The sequence below is a fragment of the Lutjanus erythropterus genome, chromosome 24 (genome assembly GCF_056507025.1).
Source record: "Lutjanus erythropterus isolate fLutEry1 chromosome 24, fLutEry1.hap2, whole genome shotgun sequence".
NCBI lineage: Eukaryota > Metazoa > Chordata > Actinopteri > Lutjaniformes > Lutjanidae > Lutjanus > Lutjanus erythropterus.
This window is the reverse complement of record NC_139340.1, coordinates 11,139,684-11,159,195: the sequence shown is the minus strand read 5'-3', so window position 1 is coordinate 11,159,195 and position 19,512 is coordinate 11,139,684. Positions and strand designations below refer to the sequence as shown.

General features: G+C 40.2%; 2 protein-coding genes across 2 annotated transcripts; both read right to left on the bottom strand.

Moving 5' to 3' along the window:
• Positions 1 to 8,439: 8,439 nt before the first annotated feature.
• Positions 8,440 to 12,329, bottom strand: hpxb (hemopexin b). The gene is made up of 10 exons (XM_084713290.1): positions 12,199 to 12,329; positions 11,390 to 11,415; positions 11,152 to 11,235; positions 10,554 to 10,711; positions 10,317 to 10,470; positions 9,725 to 9,937; positions 9,534 to 9,626; positions 9,096 to 9,226; positions 8,850 to 8,997; positions 8,440 to 8,705 (listed from the first exon to the last, which is right to left on the bottom strand). The coding sequence occupies exons 1-10, from the start codon at positions 12,261 to 12,263 to the stop codon at positions 8,479 to 8,481; spliced, it is 1,299 nt and encodes a 432-aa protein (XP_084569416.1). The 5' UTR covers positions 12,264 to 12,329; the 3' UTR covers positions 8,440 to 8,478.
• A 546-nt stretch (positions 12,330 to 12,875) lies between these two features.
• LOC146304758 (uncharacterized) lies at positions 12,876 to 19,224 on the bottom strand. Its single transcript, XM_084713695.1, has 2 exons — positions 19,172 to 19,224; positions 12,876 to 16,120 (listed from the first exon to the last, which is right to left on the bottom strand). Exon 2 carries the CDS (start codon positions 16,052 to 16,054, stop codon positions 13,499 to 13,501), a length of 2,556 nt encoding a protein of 851 aa, XP_084569821.1. The 5' UTR covers positions 16,055 to 16,120; positions 19,172 to 19,224; the 3' UTR covers positions 12,876 to 13,498.
• Positions 19,225 to 19,512: the final 288 nt, after the last annotated feature.

Here is a 19,512-nt window from a genome sequence, read left to right as displayed (position 1 = left end):
TCAAAATCACATTATGACCCACTGCAGTCCTCTAATAGCATGAGGTACGATATTTGTTAAAGGCAAAATGTTTGTGAGAATACCATTTTAAATTAAATATTGTGCTGCAGAAATGTCCTAACCTACATATATCATAAAAGATCTTTTTTGCTACACATCCCCACAAAAATCACACCATAATCATTTTAAAATGTTTTAAATTAAAATCAGGATAATGATGAAAAAACATCATTCTCTCTAATACCGCAAATCATATTGTAATATCCGTCAAAATAATCACAATTAGATACATATTTTAAAAATCGTTCTGCCCTGTACAAAAGGCGGCACAGTTGCACGCCACGCTAAAAGACATGCAATAATAAAGTTCAGTATGTATCTGCAGAGGGGAAGGAAGCCAATTCAAACTAAAGAAAGAAAACTAGAAGGAAAGATCACAAATATAATAAAAGTTGGCACTGTCTGACGTGTTTTTTTAATTGAATCTTCAAGACGTAACAAAGTAGATGATATTTGTGATATAATGTAATGATTATATAAATGTATTAAAAGGAGTTTTTATGTGGCTATAAAATTGAATTACTCATGCCTCTGTATCAGTGGTTCTCCCATCAGCTCTGTGCATCAGGTGGTCCTTGAAAGGTTTTTCAGTTAAATTATTCTGATATAAAATATATTATTCATTTAGTTTTTAGTTTTTACAAAAGCCTTCATAGTTAAATAAATAATAATTAGATTTTTAAATATAAAATAGCATCTATATTTCATTCTCATATAATAATCAGTGACTCTTAATAAATGCCTTGAACGTGTCGCCTGTTAATGGTGAAAACTGTCTGTCTGTAATCCAAGCGACGTACAAGAGGGAGTCATCGGCATAAGAGGCTGTGTTTACGTTTTCCCAGGCAAAATTAAGTCAGTCAATCAGGAGGAGGTTGTTTATTCAGATCATTTTATTTCTGACGTTGTGTTTTGCAGTAGTGGAGATGGAAACAATACCACTTTTGTCCACAGGGGGCTCCAAAATCAACACAATATGAAAGTTCCTTGCAAAAATTAGTTTTTTCTCACTCAGAGGCTGAATTTCTCCAACATGGCTGCCAGAGGGTGTGTTGCAGGACTTTAATTTTTTTTTTTAAATCGCATGGCCAACATGGCTGCCACTTACTGTTCTGGCCATACTCTCACTTTCCTTTCGAGACGTTGGACACGTAGACGAATGAAACGGGGAAACACAAACATACAACCTTACACACACAGACTGACACACACCTACAGTATATATATAAGTATATATATCCAGCACAGACATGAATAAGGAAGGTTATAGTGATGATGATGATAATGATGATGATGATGATGATGATTATGATGATGATGATGATTGGACTAACTAATAAGTTTGGGAGCGTAGAGGCAGCAATACTATATTCTTTTATTTTCATCTTTCTTTTAATTCTTTGCTGGGAGACATCGGAGGAGAGGTTTGCACTTTTGTTTCTTTATTTTCTTTTTCTTTTTTTCTTTTTTTTCTTGTGACGTGATGATGGAGCTGAACAGTCCGTGTGTCGTGTTGAATCTGTCCGCCTGTGTGTACTGCTCTCACCCAGCCTGTGGTTTTCAATGAAGAGAGGGATGCACCGACACGTTAGGACAGAGCAGTGAGGCAGTCCCACCCTGAGACATACAGTAGTCCTTAGGCTTCACAGGCTGTGTGTGTGTGTGTGTGTGTGTGTGTGTGTGTTTAGGTACCTTACTCTTGTTTCAGTGTTTACAAAATGACATCTCTGCAGTTACATCAGGGTAAACTATACAAAGTATATAAATATGTAAATATATAATGATTAATCGTATTGATAGGCACCACAGGATGTTATACAGAACTACCTACATTTTAAAAAAAGTTAGTTTCTGCTCAAGCTGCAATCTGTAGCAACTTTAACACCAAAGTTCAAAAGAGCTTTAGCGTTTTCTGACATTGGCCCCACAGGTCACTTTAAGCAAAAATCCAATGTTAGGAGAGTTGAGGCCATTTAAAAAAAAAAAAAGAAAACACAATCAAGGGCTAAAATAAAAATGTTACTGAGCAGTTTTAATCTTTGCAGCTTGAACAGAGCATAAAAGTGAGTACACCTTCTTTCTGATGCTTGTGTTTGCAGTGTGTTACAGAACTGTCGAGTTCCCCCTAGCTGTTCTGTATAGGAGGACTCAAAGTTAATTTCCTAGACTAGCTGTAGATTATACAGTAGCTTTTAGATTTTTTTTTTTGGAAAAAAGAAAGCAATATGATCTAAAAAGTGCTAATTTTTATTTCTCTGTCAGTTCTTAACAGACATCCCAAATAGGAATGTTAATTTTCCTGTTCTTCTCATTAATTCCTGCCAAACAAAAGAAAGAAAAGAAAATGGCTAATATTAGTTCAGTTTTGTTGCCTTACAGCAACTTCCCAACAAATCAAATTATTTATGTTTCCTCCAACATTCAGGAATAAAAATGTACCCTCGTAGCAAGTCAGCAAAGGAGTGTGGTTTGGGGCAAACAGCGTTTTGGGTTTGTACGTGTTTGTGTTTCTCTCTGAGCAGAATATTAGTTGATTAGTTAGTTAGTTGAAGATACTTGAAAATACTAGAAAAGGTGCTAGATTATATCACATGTGCCTGAAGTAGCATTTGAACAATATAACCACGATAACCAAACGAAAGAAGTCTGATTCAATATGTTTACATTTCAGAATAAACAAAATGACTTTTTTGTAGCTTGATAAAACAATCTTAACCCAAGGTCCACTTAGATGCTTTTTCCTGACCTTTCAAACACATCCCATGGTCTTTATTCTTTTTTTTTTTTCTTAAGTTTTGTCCAGTTTTGTCTTAAAAAGAAGACTGTCACGCGGCATGAGATTTTTGGCTGTCAGATATCAGAGTGCCTCGATTAACGTTCGACTCTAAAATGGTCGCGTGCAAATAAACCGGTGTACTCAGGATGCTGCTTATCTGCATTCATGGCAACTTGGAACGTGTTTATGAGCTCAATAATCAGTTAAAACCTCTGGGCAAAGCAGCCACGGCCCGAGACAGAGCCTAAGTTATCGCACCTTATTAGAACTGGTATCCTCAGTGTAGCTAACAGTGTCCAGGTTATAGCTTCATATTTACACAAGCGGTATTAATTTTCTCATCTAACCTGAGTCTCGACCACAGATGCATTTTTCACTTGTACATCGAACACAACAGATACACTCTCATTTTAATCTATGCAGCTGTCTGCGTCACCGCTGTGCAGCCTTGTGACTCAAGGGCATAACTGCAATATCTAGTTTTTCAACAATACACTCCTAAATGGTGTAAAAGCCCAGTAAAAAGACACTGAAAAATACATATTATAGTATCTATATATATATTTATCATGATCTAACCTAGGCAGAGCACAGTGTGCTCCTGAGTCAAGTCAAACTGTACATTTACTGCCACGAGAAAACTTAAGTCTTCAGTCTCTGAGCGCAGCACTCTCTCAGTCGTATGCATCCTGTTGATGGAGAAATAGATATCAGGAATATTCACAGACATCAAAGGAAAACTGCAGACTGCACGGGCAAGATGGACCTGGTACAGACCGATGCTTCAGTGTGGCGTAAACACTGTCGTCAAGCGAGTGTGATGCTGCCATGATGTTTGCAGTAGAGTCCATTTAAAAACAGTGAGTGTGCTGAAAGCAATGCAGCCCTACCCTAGCAAACGTTGCACGACCTGTGCTTTAAGGCAAAATGTCTGCCGTGAAAAACCTCTGATCACTGTGGTCTTCCCCTCACTTGTGCAGTGATGCAATGCAATGATTATTAAGGCTTCATTTACAGTAAAGTAGCTGTGACTTGGGAACTGAGGTCGGGTTGCTGCTCTTCGTGCAGTGGAGCGTCAAGGTGCATTTTTCAGACTGAACTTTCTGTCATTCTGAGTTTAAACATGTCTGATTTCCAACTTGTCATGAATGCAACTTCTTAACTTCTACTCACCAAATGAAACATGAGGTAACAAATGAGAGGTAAGATGCAGTAAAAAGGCACTTAAATTTTGCTACATTTTCTTAAGATAGGATGATCCACAGACTGAATATATGCTGTTTGCCGACTTTGTTGAATGTTTACGTGTCTCCGATCAAACTTACGTGCCAATAAACCACTTCAGCACAGTATGGCAGCTGAAGTTATTAGCTGTGATGTGTAAAATTTAACCAAAGACATTCAACAAACCAAAGATACTCGTGCCAAAGATACGGTAGATTTTTAAAGCTTTGCTTGGGAGCTTATCCCTTAACCCCGACAACTCCAAACAAAAATATCAGTTTACAGCCCTTTCATGAATCTGGGAACTAAAAGAAAAAGACATAATGTTGAGCTTCGTCTCTAAAAGATTGTTGAAACAAGGTTTATTCTACTTATTTCTATTGCTGAACTGTTTTTCATAACCTTGTTGTTCCAAGCTGTTCTTAGTACCTTTGTAGATAAAGATTTGCACAGTTAGATAGTGATAGACCACTGTTATGAGGATATGAAGATAATATAAATAGAAATTAAAAGGGTGTCCTTGGAGGAGTATTAACATATTTTTGTTTATTTATGGAAATAACACTATCAAATTAGACTTGGAATGGACAAGAAATGAATTGTTTTTTTTTGTCCTGAATAAGGATTGAGAGACTTTTGGCTATTCCAACTTTTACACCATGGACGTGCCTTGAAACAAAAAAATCCCGCGATGGAAAATATAGGTTGTGTGATGGGATTTTTTTCATGGCGCCCCGACCAGCAGGGACACAGACTCCCACGTGTTAAACATGAAGAACAACCCCCTGCTATGACTCCTGTTGTAAAATGACTGTCTTTGAAGAGAAGTGCCTTGCGTCTGAACCTTTTGTTAAAGAACATGTTGATGTAAATGTTCATTTACCTCAGATGTTTACAGAACTGTTACTGAATAAACTTTTTTGTACCATACCTGTTCACTGTCATGGTTAGCGTTTTCTTTATGGATTATTTACTTTACATTTGTGGTCGAGAAATCACCAGCTGACTAACTCATCCATGCTGAAACAGAATTTACAAAAAGGGACCTAATTGAATTAAAACACTTCTTGGATGCTACTAACCGTTTGCTATTAACTACACGTTCACATACGCATCATGGCTGCCCCGCGTATCCTGCGTCCGTTTGGAGCGATGGTTGTGCACGTCCTCAGGAATTAAACGCTATGTGTACACAAACACAAACATGTGGTTAAACAGAAAGTATATCTGCAGCCTGAGTGAACAAACTCACCAGTCAGTCCTCACTATCAAAGCTTTTTCTCATGTAAAAATGAAACATATTCTTTGAATATATGAACAAGAAAACCTAAATCAAACATCCATGTTGCTTATCCAAGCAAAAATCGCAGGCTAATTTCCATTATGAAGTTTTAGTCCAAAGGTCTGGTTTCTTGTTATAGTGAACAGTGAAAAACATTAAAAAATCACCCAAAATCTTCCAACAACAGACATTATTTCTGCCAGCAAACTCATCAGTCATTAGCTAGAAACTAACGGACTGTGATTTGATTTGCTGTATGTTCATTGTCCCCAGAGACCTCATGTCTTTTCCGACCCTGTGACCTCTCCTGTCGCACCATAATCAGGCCAAAATTTATTCTTGCCCATGAACTTGTCTGAGAAATATCTAAATCTAATACACAGATTTGAATTAAAGTTGTCAGATTCATGCTCCCCAGAATATAAATAAATGTTTGACACCTTTTTTTAAGCACCTACCTTTGGCTAATGTCAACACGTGTGTGTAGAAAGAGTGTATTTGATCCTGGAGGGACACACTGCTGTTGTACTATTAAATCACAGAGGAATTATTTGAAGAGCAGGGTGTGTAAAATATCAACAACACCAGCTCGTATCTCCTGGAAATGAACAATTCAACATCTCAGCATGTAACGTCTTTTGTTTTGATCGATCTCAAACTTCCCAGCCACCATACACTGTCTGCAACTTTAACTTATATTAACTGGAAATAACGTCTTAAACACACTGTTGAATTTTTTTTTTCAGGAAAACAAACATGAACTATAAAAGAATATTAATATAAATTTATTTTAGCATTATCGCAGGTCCATTTATTAATATTATTCGATAGCGATGTGTACGATGAAAACAGTCCGTACTGTCTGCTATGTATGTGTGTATATGCGGTAGTGTTTCTTTGTGCACATGCATGTGTGTTCCGGTGTGTGTGTGTGTGTGTGTGTGTGTGTGTGTGAGTGTGTCCTCATGGCCTCGCCCATTAAGCTGTGCTGAGGCCAGCACTTCCTTTATACGCGCTGAAAGTCCCAGGGATTTTGGCCGAACAAAAACCTCTCCAGGGAGTGAAAAGGCCTTGAATGCCTGCTAATGCCGTCCCGACCTCTGGACTCTTGCGGGCTGCGGCGTACGTGTCCATATGGTCCAATATAAGCCGTTTGTACTGTACATTTATACTGTATATATACTGTATACAAATAGTGTATATTGTGATAACGAAGGAGACCAGAACTAAAATAAAATAACTATATATTTTTAAAACATCTTGTACAAGTTTTGACTTTTGGAGGATGGAAGTGGAAAACTTTGATGTTGCAGAGAATGTGACTTATATTCAACTACAAAAATACAAAGTTTGATATGAAAAATTGAGAATATATATTTTTTATTTGAGACAGCATATAAAGACCCAGCTCTCTGACAGATATCCAGATGATGGCCATTAAAAGCAACAATAAAGCAATGTACCACAGAGCCTCAGCCTAAATACCATATTAGCCTCATTCCTGAATTCTTGGTTGGTTTAAAACTTAAAAAAAAAAAAAAAAAAAAGCTTGAAATTGAAAGAAGCTTAAAGAAGAAATAAGCTACCAATAACAGTCCCATTCATCAAATAAGAACATAGGAATTTGACAATATTTTTCTGGCGTGAGCATCAATAAATGTAGTTTTTATTGGGATCAGATCCATCTGTGGTTCTGTTGTGGCTCAGCTGGACAAGAGTGTTTCGCTCTCAGCTGTCGGGTCTGCAGACTATATGAAGCCTCTTATGTTCTGCTGCGTACAGGGTCGACCTCGATATCTGAGGGAAACATTTCTGTGTTAAGTTGGTTCTTTACAGTTTGGCCTCTTTCTTGTAAGAAATAAACTTCTGGCCATGAGCAGTTTCTCTAAATTGTGGCCGGTGATGTCGAGCTTCACACCTGCCTGGACAGCCCGCATCCACGGCTGAAACTCGTCGCTAGAAATCATTGAAGAATCTGTTTTTTGCTGTATTGCTCCTGAAATGATTCGTGCTTGTGTAAAAGGAGAGTAGATATTAAGCAATTTAACAAAAGACAGAAGGTAAAACTACAAATAAAACGTACAAAAAGACAGAAATGCTGCAATATGCACCAAACTGAACTGAGTTACAACAAAGGTCTCATAATTACCATGCTGTCTGTGTTTCCACAGACTCTCTGAAGTGACAGGAGTAACATTTTTTACCGGCGATATACTGAGTTTGGTTACGGGTTCATTTTCTAACCCTAAATTTCACACTGGAGGAGCACTTAAGAGAACTGGAGGGGAATTTGGGCTGACCAGGGCAGCTTTTGGAGGGCACTTGTGCTTACAAAAGAGGCATTTAGGCCACTTAAGTGCCCCTTTGAGAGAAAGAAAGGAGGAGGTGTCCCATCAGGACACAGACATCCAGGTTAAAATGGACACTTTTACAAAAGCAGCTTGAAAACATGATCAGGAGGTGAAAAACAGCTGCTTCTTAATAACATGAAGCTGTTGATACATTAAATCTGGGTCTTATTAGGACTCTGTTAATACAGCTGTTTCCTGCTCTAGTCCAGGGGTTCCCAAACTCCACAACAGACAGACAACAGACAGAGAGGACAGATGATAAATAAGATAATAAAGTCTACAATCAATCAAAACATCCAACTCCGTTCTTCTCTTGTTGTCCCAACTTCCACAAATGCGATAAAAGCTAAAATATTTTGTTCCTCCTTTTTCTGGAGACCCCATACAAACCAGTCAAGGACCTCTGTTGGTCCACAGACCCCAGTTTGAAAACCATTGTTCCAGTTCAATGTGGTTCTCTCATTAGTTCTAGTGTAATGCATTCATTTGTACAGAGGGTCCTCTAGTGGCCGAACACTGGCACTGCTTTTAGTTTCTTTTCCTCTAAACTAATGAGAATTTACTTTATGATATTAGTGAAATTAAAAAATAACACACACTCCAGACTTATAGTTTTCTAGTTTTTATTCAACAAACAAAGCATGGCTTTAACTTCAGATGTCAGATGAAACATTCGTGCTCTGCCTTGGTCAGTAGATCCAGATCTTTTGTAGTTTGGTCAACTTTATTTCAAACTTTATTTCAAAGACAGCTTGATGTTTGATGGAGATAATGAGGAAACATCCCTAATCCTGACATCCCATCTTCGCTGAGGTGATATCATGAAGCACGGGGACGATTCTGGCTGTAGCCAGTGTCATGGGGCTCTCGTATTCGTAATACTGTGCCCCCTTGTACACCCTAACTCCATCTGCACCGCAGTGAGCAGCATCGATATCAGAGATGGGCAAGGGCACCTCCTGGGTCGCGACCCTGGGCGTGGCGGTTAGGTCAACATCATGCATATGCCCTCCTGTTGACAGACATGTGTGTAAAGATTTTATCACTTGTGAGCTTTTTTTTTTCTGCTCATATTTGAAGTTTTTTAATATTCCAAAAACTTTCAACTCAAAAATTCACCCCAAAAAAAGGGAAATTGAAGATTCCAAAACTTTACCTTGGATTATATGAACTGTGTGTTCATTGGGACACACAAAAGCAGCGTCCACATGTCCCTCAATGCCGAGCTCTTCCTTCAGGGTTTTAGGGTAGCCTTCAATCAGGGTGTAGTGAGCAGCTGCTTTATAGATGTAAACCTGATCATCCTGCAGGTGTTCGGCAGAACAGGAGGGATTTTTTTTTAGCTTTAACTTCGACACAGCTCAAAGCAGGAAGAAGTTTTATTGGTTTCTTAAAGGTTTACCTTAATCAAGTAGATTTTGTCATCGTAGGAAAAGACGGCGTCCACTCCGTGGGTCACCTCCTTCCACGACCTGGTGATTGGGAAGGCGTGAAGGCCGTCACGCAGGGTGTCCAGACGCATGTAGATGGGGCCTGAGAATTGACATATTGGGAGCTACACTTATCCGCTTTTTCACAGAGTGCTCAACAATGACAAACATGCAATTTTGTGGATATTCTTAGGTATTTCAGTGGTATTTCAAAGTTTATATTTCCCTGGAAAACAATTAAAAACGCTTCATGACTCTAGGGCGTAAAACAAAATTTGCATCCAACGAAATGCCTTCTTGGTTTCGATGCAACGGAACATGAAAGGAGAATACATCTGTTCACCAAAATGTTGAACTATTCCTTTAAAGACTAGTCCTCTTTTTTTATCTTTTTTTTTTTTTTACTTTACCTGCAAAGAAGTAAGTTTTGCCTGCATCATCGGTGGTGATGGCATCAAGTTTGACCTCACTGCATTTAGGGGTTTTATAATTACCTCCATGACCTGCAGCCAAAGACACAAGATTTATCAGAATAAATCTGTTATTTCTTGTACATGTTTGATGCAGCTATAAGATCTGAACCAAACCTGACTGAACTCACCAAAGCCGGGGCAACGCATGAAGTAATTGCGGGCATCCTTAGGGTAGGTACCGTTCACCTCTCCGGTTACCGGGTTGAATCTGGTGAAGTTGTGTCCATGGAAACAGTAGTAGTGCTCCAGCCAGCGTAGAGCAGAGGTGCAGGCTGGCAGGTGGGCCCATGTCTTGGTCTTCACAGCCTTCGTGGTGATATCATAAACATGAACATCATGCCCTGTGGGGGGACAAATACAGTTTTAGTGTGAATAACATGATTGATATTCTTAAGTCCTTAAAATTAAAAAAAAAAAAAATCTAACAATATTTGCTAGACACTAGCATTAGGACAATTTAGATAAGTTCAGTTTTAGTATTTGCAATTTGTAGGAGGAGAAAAAACTTGCAAAAATCTGTTTTAAAACATGCTGCAACTAATTTTCTCCACTAGGGGGCAGCATTGGTTTTAGTGAGATAATCCTCTGTTGCATTTGTCAAGGGAAGCTTCATCTCTCCTCATCTCATTGTATTATTTATTCCTTTTATTTTAAACATGATTTTTACAGCCTAATTATAGTCTTGATTTAGTGAGACGAATGTTTTTGCAGCCAACACACCCTTGAAGAACAGAACTGAGTTGGCCATGCACTCTCCTTTGGGACACTCCACAGCAGCATCCAGATGATCGGGGACTCCTGGGAAATCCTCATGGATCTCTTTTGGATACCCCTCCTCCAGAGTGTGGTTGTAATAGCTGAACACCTTGTCATCCTAAAAAAAAAAAAGTAGAGATCAGTGCTAACTTGAATTTTTCACTGAATCATATCACTAAGGAAAGTATCTGTGCATCATACCAGGAAGAAATAGATGTGATCGTGGTCGTCTAGGTTGTCTGCGTCGTGCATGCGGAAGGCAGCGTCTACATGGCCGATGTGATGGATGTCATCGAGCTCCTTGAAGCTCTCATTGGAGAGCCGAGCTTCACCCTGGAAACTCTCCCACAAGTGGGGACCTAACAGGAGAACATCAGGGTTGCAGTTTCACTCCACTGAAATAAATATATTCAGTTTGTAATATTAACTAAAATGAAACGTAAATGATTCTGCTGGGAAAAACAGTCCAGTTGTTTGTTTTCTTGGGTTAAAAAGAGATGTTTTTTTTTTTAAATTAATTTATAAATAGCATAATGCAGCATAATTCAACACATTACAGTCAGTCAATGAAGAACACTTGACAAAGCAAACATAACCAGACTACACAGTCTAAAAGGCCAGTTTGGGGCCTAAGGCAAACACAAGCATGAGGCCTTTCATGTTCATTATTCTCTCAAAAATAAGTCAAAGAAATACACATTTATTTGAAGTTTAATTGGAGTCTAATAATCTGTATGATTTCGTAGTCATCTAAAAGAATAAATCAAATTTAAAAATAAATGAATAAATAAATCCATACCTTTGAAGAAGTAAGTGGTCCCTTTCTCATCAGGACTGATGGCATCGAACTCAATACCTTCGCACCGGTCTGGCAGAGCAGCATCTTTATTTCAGAATTAGAAAAACAAACATAACATTATTATGTAATTTAAATAATAAATTCAGAAAATGTGTATCTTTAAGATTTTTCTGCGACTATCAGAGAAATTATGGACAAACCAGCAACAAAGCAATGTTAGAAAAAAAAAAAAACTCACCCTCTGCTGGTGCATCCTGCTGGACCCTGTGAACGATTAAACAAAATCTTACTGTCTGCACTTCAGCACAGTACTGCGTAACATTTCATTTCCGAGAAGTCCGTTCTGATGACGGTGAATCAATCTGTGATGCCACCACTGCAATAAGATAACGATGACTTTGCTCTCTTGAATTTGTTTAATTGATCGGACTGGTGAACTTTGTGAACAGCAAACAAAGTTATGAAATGACTGAACGCTGACTTTGCACGTTTCCACAGCTCTGTTTCAAATGATTAGACAACATATAAAAGTGGGAATGATCCAGATCAGTGACTGAGGGTCTATAAAATAATGGAAACACTGGAATCCAACGCAATAAAAACAGAATTTGGACTAAAAGAAAATGATTCAAAACTTGAAGCAACATCAGTCTGAAACAGGAAAATACCATTTACAGAGTTATATTATTAGTTTTTTTTAATCCCCCTGTATTTATGAATATAAGTGACATTTTGGCAAACAATTAGTCATCAGATGAAAGCTCCTGATGAGCTGTTTTTAACGAGAAAAAGAGCTCATGTGAATCTAAACCAGTTCAGAGATGTTAATCAAAAACTAGATACACACATTTTTCATACTGTATACCAGATAAAATGTTGGCTCCAAAAAGGCACATGTCATCTGCACACAAACTTCTTTTCAGGGGTTATAAAAGCTTGGCAGTGAAGGATCCTGGGATCAGGATATTATGACGAGCACATCCTGACCTAAATGACCTAACCTGAGTGTTAATTCAATACAAGATAAAGCAGTTCAGTAATACTCACGCCGGTGCACCATGACTGAGGGCGAGTGCTAAGCACAGAAGCAGAGTTTTGGTGAGCAGCTCCATGCTGAAGTCCTCTGGTGTGCAGCCGTCTGTGGAGTGGAGCAGAACTGTGCAGGACCTGAACCTGCACTTTTATACTGACATGTTTGTGCGTGGGTGGACATGTCAGCAAACATGTATGTGCGCTGGTGCCTGTGTGCGTGCACCGTTGCATGTGTAGGTGTGTTTGCGTTGATCGGACGATGGAATTTTTGCTGTTGCAAAATGAGGCTTTGGCATGCTTTTATCTACAGTCATGCATTGTGAGGTGATACCTCTATCTTCTAAAAATGCCAGTTTTATGTGCAACACAAGTTAAATTTATAATATTGGTAATAGCCTTGACACAGTATCTATCATTAATAAAGATATTTTTAATGCTCGAGGAAATCTACGTGGAAAAAAGGTAAAAGTTAACATTTTACCACTTTGATCATCACATATTTGTCAAATTAGGATCAGTAAGCTCCCTTTGTTCCCTTTTTTGATTGGTGACGGGCTTTTCTGGCAACACAGATGCCTTTGAGCAAACATGGACACCAGAGAAATGCCCCAAAAGGCTAATGAACAGTCTTTGAAGTTGTGTCATAAAGTGTGGTTAGGCAGAAGCCCCGATAAAAACAAAATCATGCAAAATTAGATTGAAATCAAAGTTTAATTCTTTATAATCAGAGAACAGTACAAAAATCGCTAAGCCCCTCCCATGCTTAAACCAACTACACTGTTTTATCTGCTGATTACACTGATAGATTACAAAGAGAGTCCTTACTTGTCTTGATTATTGATTGATTACATGTTTTTCATTATGGGAATAATTCACAAAATTTCATTCAATATAATTCAGTCTCACATCATTATAGGCTACCAAGCTTTACTGTAGATTAATTCCAGATGATTAAAAAAAAACATAAAAACACTCAAGGATAATTCAAAAGCATGCATTATTACTTTTATCCACTACTTGTATCTTTTGTTCCTAAATAAATGTGATCAACTAATCTTATACATTTGCCTTGAATCTACTGATTATCATAATGAAAGAAAAATAAAGTACTATCATCTTTTTGAAATGCATCATTAACATGATCTTATGAAATCAAAGCTGATAAGAGGTAGAGGCTGTATATTATAGTCAAAGAAACTCACATATTACATTCCCAAGGATACTCCCTGCTATTAAAGATTTAACCAGCTCAGAGAAATTAGTCTTAACTCTATCCACATGTGTTTCTATCTCTGTCTTCATCGTGCTCTGCAGTTTACTTGTAGCGGTAGATCTTGATGCAGTGATTCATGCTGTCTGACACGACCATGTGACCATCAGGGAGCAGCGCCAGGCCCCTTGGGCTGCTCAGGTTATCCGTCACCAGAGGCCAGCCAACTCCTTTGGATGGGAAGACAAGAACACGGTGGTGCTGCTTGCCCCAGTCTGCCACCAGGACATCTCCATCGCTGTCGATACACAGACCCCAAGGGCAGGTCAGAACGGGCCCCAGGCCAGAGCACACCCCCAGGATTCGGATGGTGTTCCAGCCAGGCTCCAGGACTCGGATGCATGGGACACGTCCGGTCTCGTTTCCTCGTTCGGATACTGCCATGAGCCCAGTAGTGAGACAGGCCGCCACCAGGTAGGGTCTGTGGTACCCGGACACCACTGTGCGCTCCAATCTGGCCCCGGTTTTGGGGTCCAGCTTCAGGGAAGTAAGGGTGCCACGCTTGATGTCAGCGACCAAGAACTCATCTTCCCGTGTAACAGTCACTCCTCTGGGCGCATCTAGCTCTTCATTGGTGGATCCAATCATTGTGCCTCCAAACGTTTGCAGGAGACGTCCATGACGGCTGAACACCAGCACAGCTCGTTCAGCAGCACAGGTCAGGGCAATGAGGCCCTTTGAGTTGACAGCCACGTCAAAGTAGTTGCAGATGCGAGATGACCTTTCTGTCCCTGAAGGAGACACCTGCTGTACAACATTCTTCTGGAGATCAGTCACCTGAATGCGGGCGTTCCCACAATCCACCACAAATAGCTGCCCCTTGACAGTTGCATGGACACCACTTGGCAGGTTGAAGTCAGTACGTCCAGATCCTTGTTTTCCAAACTGTTTGACAAGATAAGCTGAGTCAAGCACAGTCGAACCACCCTCTTCATCCATTTCCCTCAAAGATGGCACAGTTCTGTCTTTCTTATCCTTGTTGTATTGCTGCGATTCCTTGACTTGGTGTAATTTGTCTCCTTCAATTGCTGACATGGACAGAGATCTGCTCACACGAGTCTGGGATCTCGGTTGTCGTTCATCGGAATTCATGGTGTTCCTGTCAGATTCTGTGCCGTTTCCTTGGCCTTGTTCGGGAGTTGAAGGTTCAGAGGCAAGACGCATGCGGTTGACTTTTCTGAATCCTCTACGCTCACTCTTGTTACCGTTAATCAGAGGGCGAAGTTTACCTGAGAGGTCAGCAGTGGACATTGAGCGACTGTGCTCCTGCTTGAGGGATCCATTGACTGGAGTATTGAGAGTATAGGTGTAACAGGAATCTTCACTGTCCACTGGGGATGTAGGACTTCCACTGTCCACTGACGATCCATTTGAGGTCTTTCTCTTGGATAGGGTGTGTTGAGGAGGTGGATTGTGCCTGGTGGAAAGATCTACAAGACTCTGCCTGGACAGTGAACCTTTGCGGCTGGTCTTTGGAGATTCATTTGTTTCAGGAGGACAGGATGGCTCTTCACTTGAGACCAAGACAAGGGCCTTTTGCTTCCTCTTTCCCTTCAGTGTGGAGCGCCTCTTCATTCCATTTTGTCTGCCATCAGATTCATCACCTTCTGATTCTCCTTGACTGGAGACCGGTGGGATAGCAAGGAAAAGGTCTTGGCCCTGTGTGTCTGAACAAACAGACTCTACCTCCTCGTCTTGGGATGACTCAGATACACGGCGATGTCTTGGTATGGGGGACTTTAAGGTGGGTGATTTGAGGTCATCCTCATTGTCTGTAGAGCTTGACAGACGTAGTTTCCGCACAACACGCATGTTTCCACTGTTTGCCTTATTGCTCTCGTCTGGGCTGTATCTTTGCCCAGGTTTGTTTGCTTGTGGTTCCTTCCGAATTTCAAGAGGGGTCATGTTTGTAAATGCTTTATCCCCTGAGTGCAAGGCACACTTTTGTCCTTGGACACCACAGACACCAATTGGGTAGGTCATACCTTGCTCACGAACATCAACTTCCCCTAAGCTTAAGGTCTTGGACACAGGGCTTGGTAAGAAACTGACCCTTTTCAGTGTTAGAGAGATCTCCCAAGGTTGGGTGACCTCGGCCACTCCCCTTTGGAGCTGATTTTTGTTGGCTCCACCAGCGGTACTGCCCCATCTTTGTATCTGCTCCTTCAGTTGTCCCATTTTTCTAAGTTGCTGGTCGATGAGTGACTGCACAACTCGCACGGCTGCAGCATTCTCCCTCTTCATCTGACTGAGGTGCCGCTGGGCCTCTCTGTGGTCCTGCTCGATCTTCTCAAGAAACCGACGCTCCTCTCTCTGAGCTTCAATCACAGCGTTGTCCAACTCACGGTTCACCTCCTCCACTTCAGCCTGCTGTCGCTCCCTGAGGCTCTGCAGTTCTTGTTCTCCTTGCTCCAGGTTGGAAAGGGCTTGAGTCACCCAGGGAGGTGGCGAAGTAAGAGATATGGGCGTAAAGATGGACTCTCGGGGAGTGAAGGATAGAGGAGGTGGGGAGGTAACGTCTCTCTGTTTTGGAGTGCTGTGTGTCAGGAGAGCTGAGAACCCAAGGAGGGCTCTTCTCTCTGAATGAGACCGCATCAACATTGCAGACAGTAGATTTGAACAGTCCTCTTGTCAAATGGGGTTTCAATTGTCACTCTTTTTATGTGTCTGTAAAGACAAAGAGAAAATGCAAAAGAAAAAAATGATCATCAAAACCTTAAAAACCTTAAAAACACACAAGTCATACTGTGCTTTGAGTTACAGTCCAATAGTCCAAACCACCAAACGTTTCAGTGCTCATACACAATACTAGGAAGAGGTGACAGCAGCTTCCAAAACCTTCATACAACAACCCTTCAAATGCCAGTGTGTTTGTGGCCAGTCAGGCAGATATTTAATTCACAAGAAGCGGAGCCGCTGGCTAACGTCAATTTCTGTTGCAGCTGACTGCCTGATCAAGGCTGTGGGGTTTTGGCAGGGAGTCGCTTATTGCAAAAATCTTCAAAGTAATATCACGGACAAATTAATTTGTGATGTTTCATGATATTCTCTTTTATTCCAACAGCATGAACAGCAGTTCAAACAAGCTATTGTCTTGTCAATGAATTCAGTTCTAATTGAAAACAAAACAAACAAAATGATGTTCAAAGCTTTGTCATCATTCACAAATTATTCTGTGGCACTTACTGATTTAAATAAGTCTTTTTTTTAGTATGCATGATGTTCTTTCTACATCATACAGGTGTCAAAAATGCGTATGTTGAGGGATGCATGAAGCTGAGGGAAGGAGGAGATCAATATCAAGCGATGAAGGTTGGGGTTGTAATACTGCCAAAAGTTTCCCTCTGGCACCAACTCAAAGCATCCTGGTTGTGAGATTCAACAATCAACTATCTTTCTCCAGGTGCTCTTACTCCAACATTAACAGTATTCTAAAATATGCTGAAGTGCTTTTACAACTAAAATATTTCTAAACAAGACTTTCAGCTTTGGAAAAAGAGGCGATGCAGCACACCGACAATGTAAATCTAAAGCAAAACGCTGTTGATATTCAGAACACCAGTCATTCCCTCACCACTGCTGTCATCTTGTTTTGTTTTGTAAATTAACTCTTCGGCCCTCCAGGAAATCTATTTGACCTACCTGTGACTCAGGCGTATCACATAAACCCTTTAAGGACTTGTGTACGTTTCTGTTGCTGTTCTAAAACTGGGACACAGGTTCCCTTTAGTTGCAACTTTATCCATCCCACACAATATTCAATTTCTCACGAGACTCTAAAGTGCTCTCAGGTAACCGCTGTCCCGTTTTCCCTGAGGTCAGCGTTGTATTCAGACTCGAGCAGCCACTGATCACAACAACAACTAGAAGAGTGCACTCAGCAGAGAGCAGATCTCTGCAAGGCAACAGATGATGAAGTTAAAACCTTGATGTTTTGGCATAGAGCTGATTAGATCGACCCCAGTAACTAATTTAATTATATCATGTTCAATTTTTAAAGTTTGTTACAAACCAAAGTTCATGATTTTTAAATTTTGTTTAATTCAGATCAGAATTAAATGTGATAAAGTTGTAGCGAAGTCTGCCACACACTTCTCAGTAACCTTGAATGCTAAAATATGATGACCATGCAAGCAGATAACAGAGATTATTAGAGAAGCTAAAAAACATGTATTGTGCCTGATTTTAGTGCATCATAAAATATCAGGTATGCATTTAATCTGCAGATGCTCCTATTTCAGTTTTTGAGTCGTGACAAAGGCCAAATTATGGCCTGCAACAGACTAATAGATAAGTGTTGTTGTTGATGACTTGCAGCCCCAACCAGGAGTGAGGAGTCAGCAGTCAGTATAAAACAAAGCAGTCAATAAAATCTTTCAAAAACTGTGAATCATAGCAACCATGCAAGGTTGTGGAGTCTACAGTCATTAATGTGCCCTAAAAACCTGCCTTGAATTGCCACTCATGCTGTACCTCATCTGAACTGCATCATTTAGTCAATATCTGTAGTTATTTCTGACATTATAAGAATGTTGAGGCAGACAAGCTTGTGAGTCTTTGTTTGCCAAGTTATTTCTCTTAAGGTCACTCATCATGAATCTTCAACAGTCTCAAGTAGTTACTTCCGAACGCAGCACAGACCCTCATTGTCACATTTGGTGAAAACAGCGGCGCTTATCTGCTCAAGGCACTGAAACTGAACTCCGTCTTTCACCACCAACACGAGGTATGTGAGAGGCTGCCAGGAGAGGAACGGGGTCAGTTCTCTGTGTTTTTTGTTTTTTTTTCATATGCCGAGTCTTTATGACCATGCAAAATGGATCATATTCTGCAAATGTGGGTACCGGCGTGTATATGTTAACAGCGTAGACCTAGTTTAGAGAGCCTTTTGCCCCCCTGCAGCAACAAACAACAAGGCTTTTGCAAGGATGAAAGAGTGAGGTGTCAGTTTACCCTCTGCATGTTCACAATAAGGTCCCTCTGGAAACATGTGACCGCAGAGTGTCAATGGATAAAATCTGATTCCCATGTTTTAAAGATGTTATCTGTGAGTGACATTTGTCATGTGCTATTAAAAGACAGATGTAACTTAAATAGACCTTAAAGGAGGAATAAGGAGCAGAAGATCATGGAAAACATCTTGAGTACAATATGAATGTTAAAACTACACTTTATGCAGGTTAACAGGTATTAAGAGTCCTCAATCTGTCTGTTGGAATGAGGAAAAATGTAGGTTATGTGTCAGTAACAAATCCCTGTCACTCTCCTGGAGTGAGGCCACTGGGTCTTCTCATGTTACCCCACTTTAATGTTGAATGAGAGGCACTAGTTGCTAAGTTACCGGTCGGCCTTCGCCGAGGTGCTGAGACTATAGAATAAATGATACCATTCATAATTGAGAGGATTATGCAGGATGTTCAGGAGCATTCCAGCGTATCGAAACTAAACAAAGGAGCCATTCACCGCAAGTTAGGGAGCATAAAGCTCGCAGGTAAAGGCCTCTTTGAAATGTTAAATGAAACGTACTTCAATCACTTAAATGAAAAGAAATCTGCAGGCAGCAAATTGGTCCAAAACAAAGGCTTTTTTATTTTTGAATTTCTGCTCTGGGTACAAATGCATGATTGACATTTCATTCCGATTTTAAGATGCAAAATCTGAGAATACAATAAGTGCATCAAAGTTCATTTTTAAAAAACAAAGTTAAAGATGTCCTACCTGAATTCCAGGTGTGTGCTTCCTCCTCCGCTGCTCTCGTTGCTCTGTCCTGCAGCCTCCAGCTCTTCCTCCCTCCACCTCTCTGTCACTCCCCCGCCTCACCCCTCTTCCCTCCCTCTTTCTTTTCATCACTCTCTGCACAGGTTGAAGTCTAATTGGACTGAAGACAGTGGCATCTTTATGTCTGGAGATAAATTCATATTTGACTTGTACATGAAAATTTTCATATACTGACTGGAAATACAAATGTAAATAAACTTTCAATCAGAACTGATGATTTATTGCTGTTCGGTGCAAACAGCAATAAATAGTTTGAGTGCATTTATCTATTTTGAGATTTT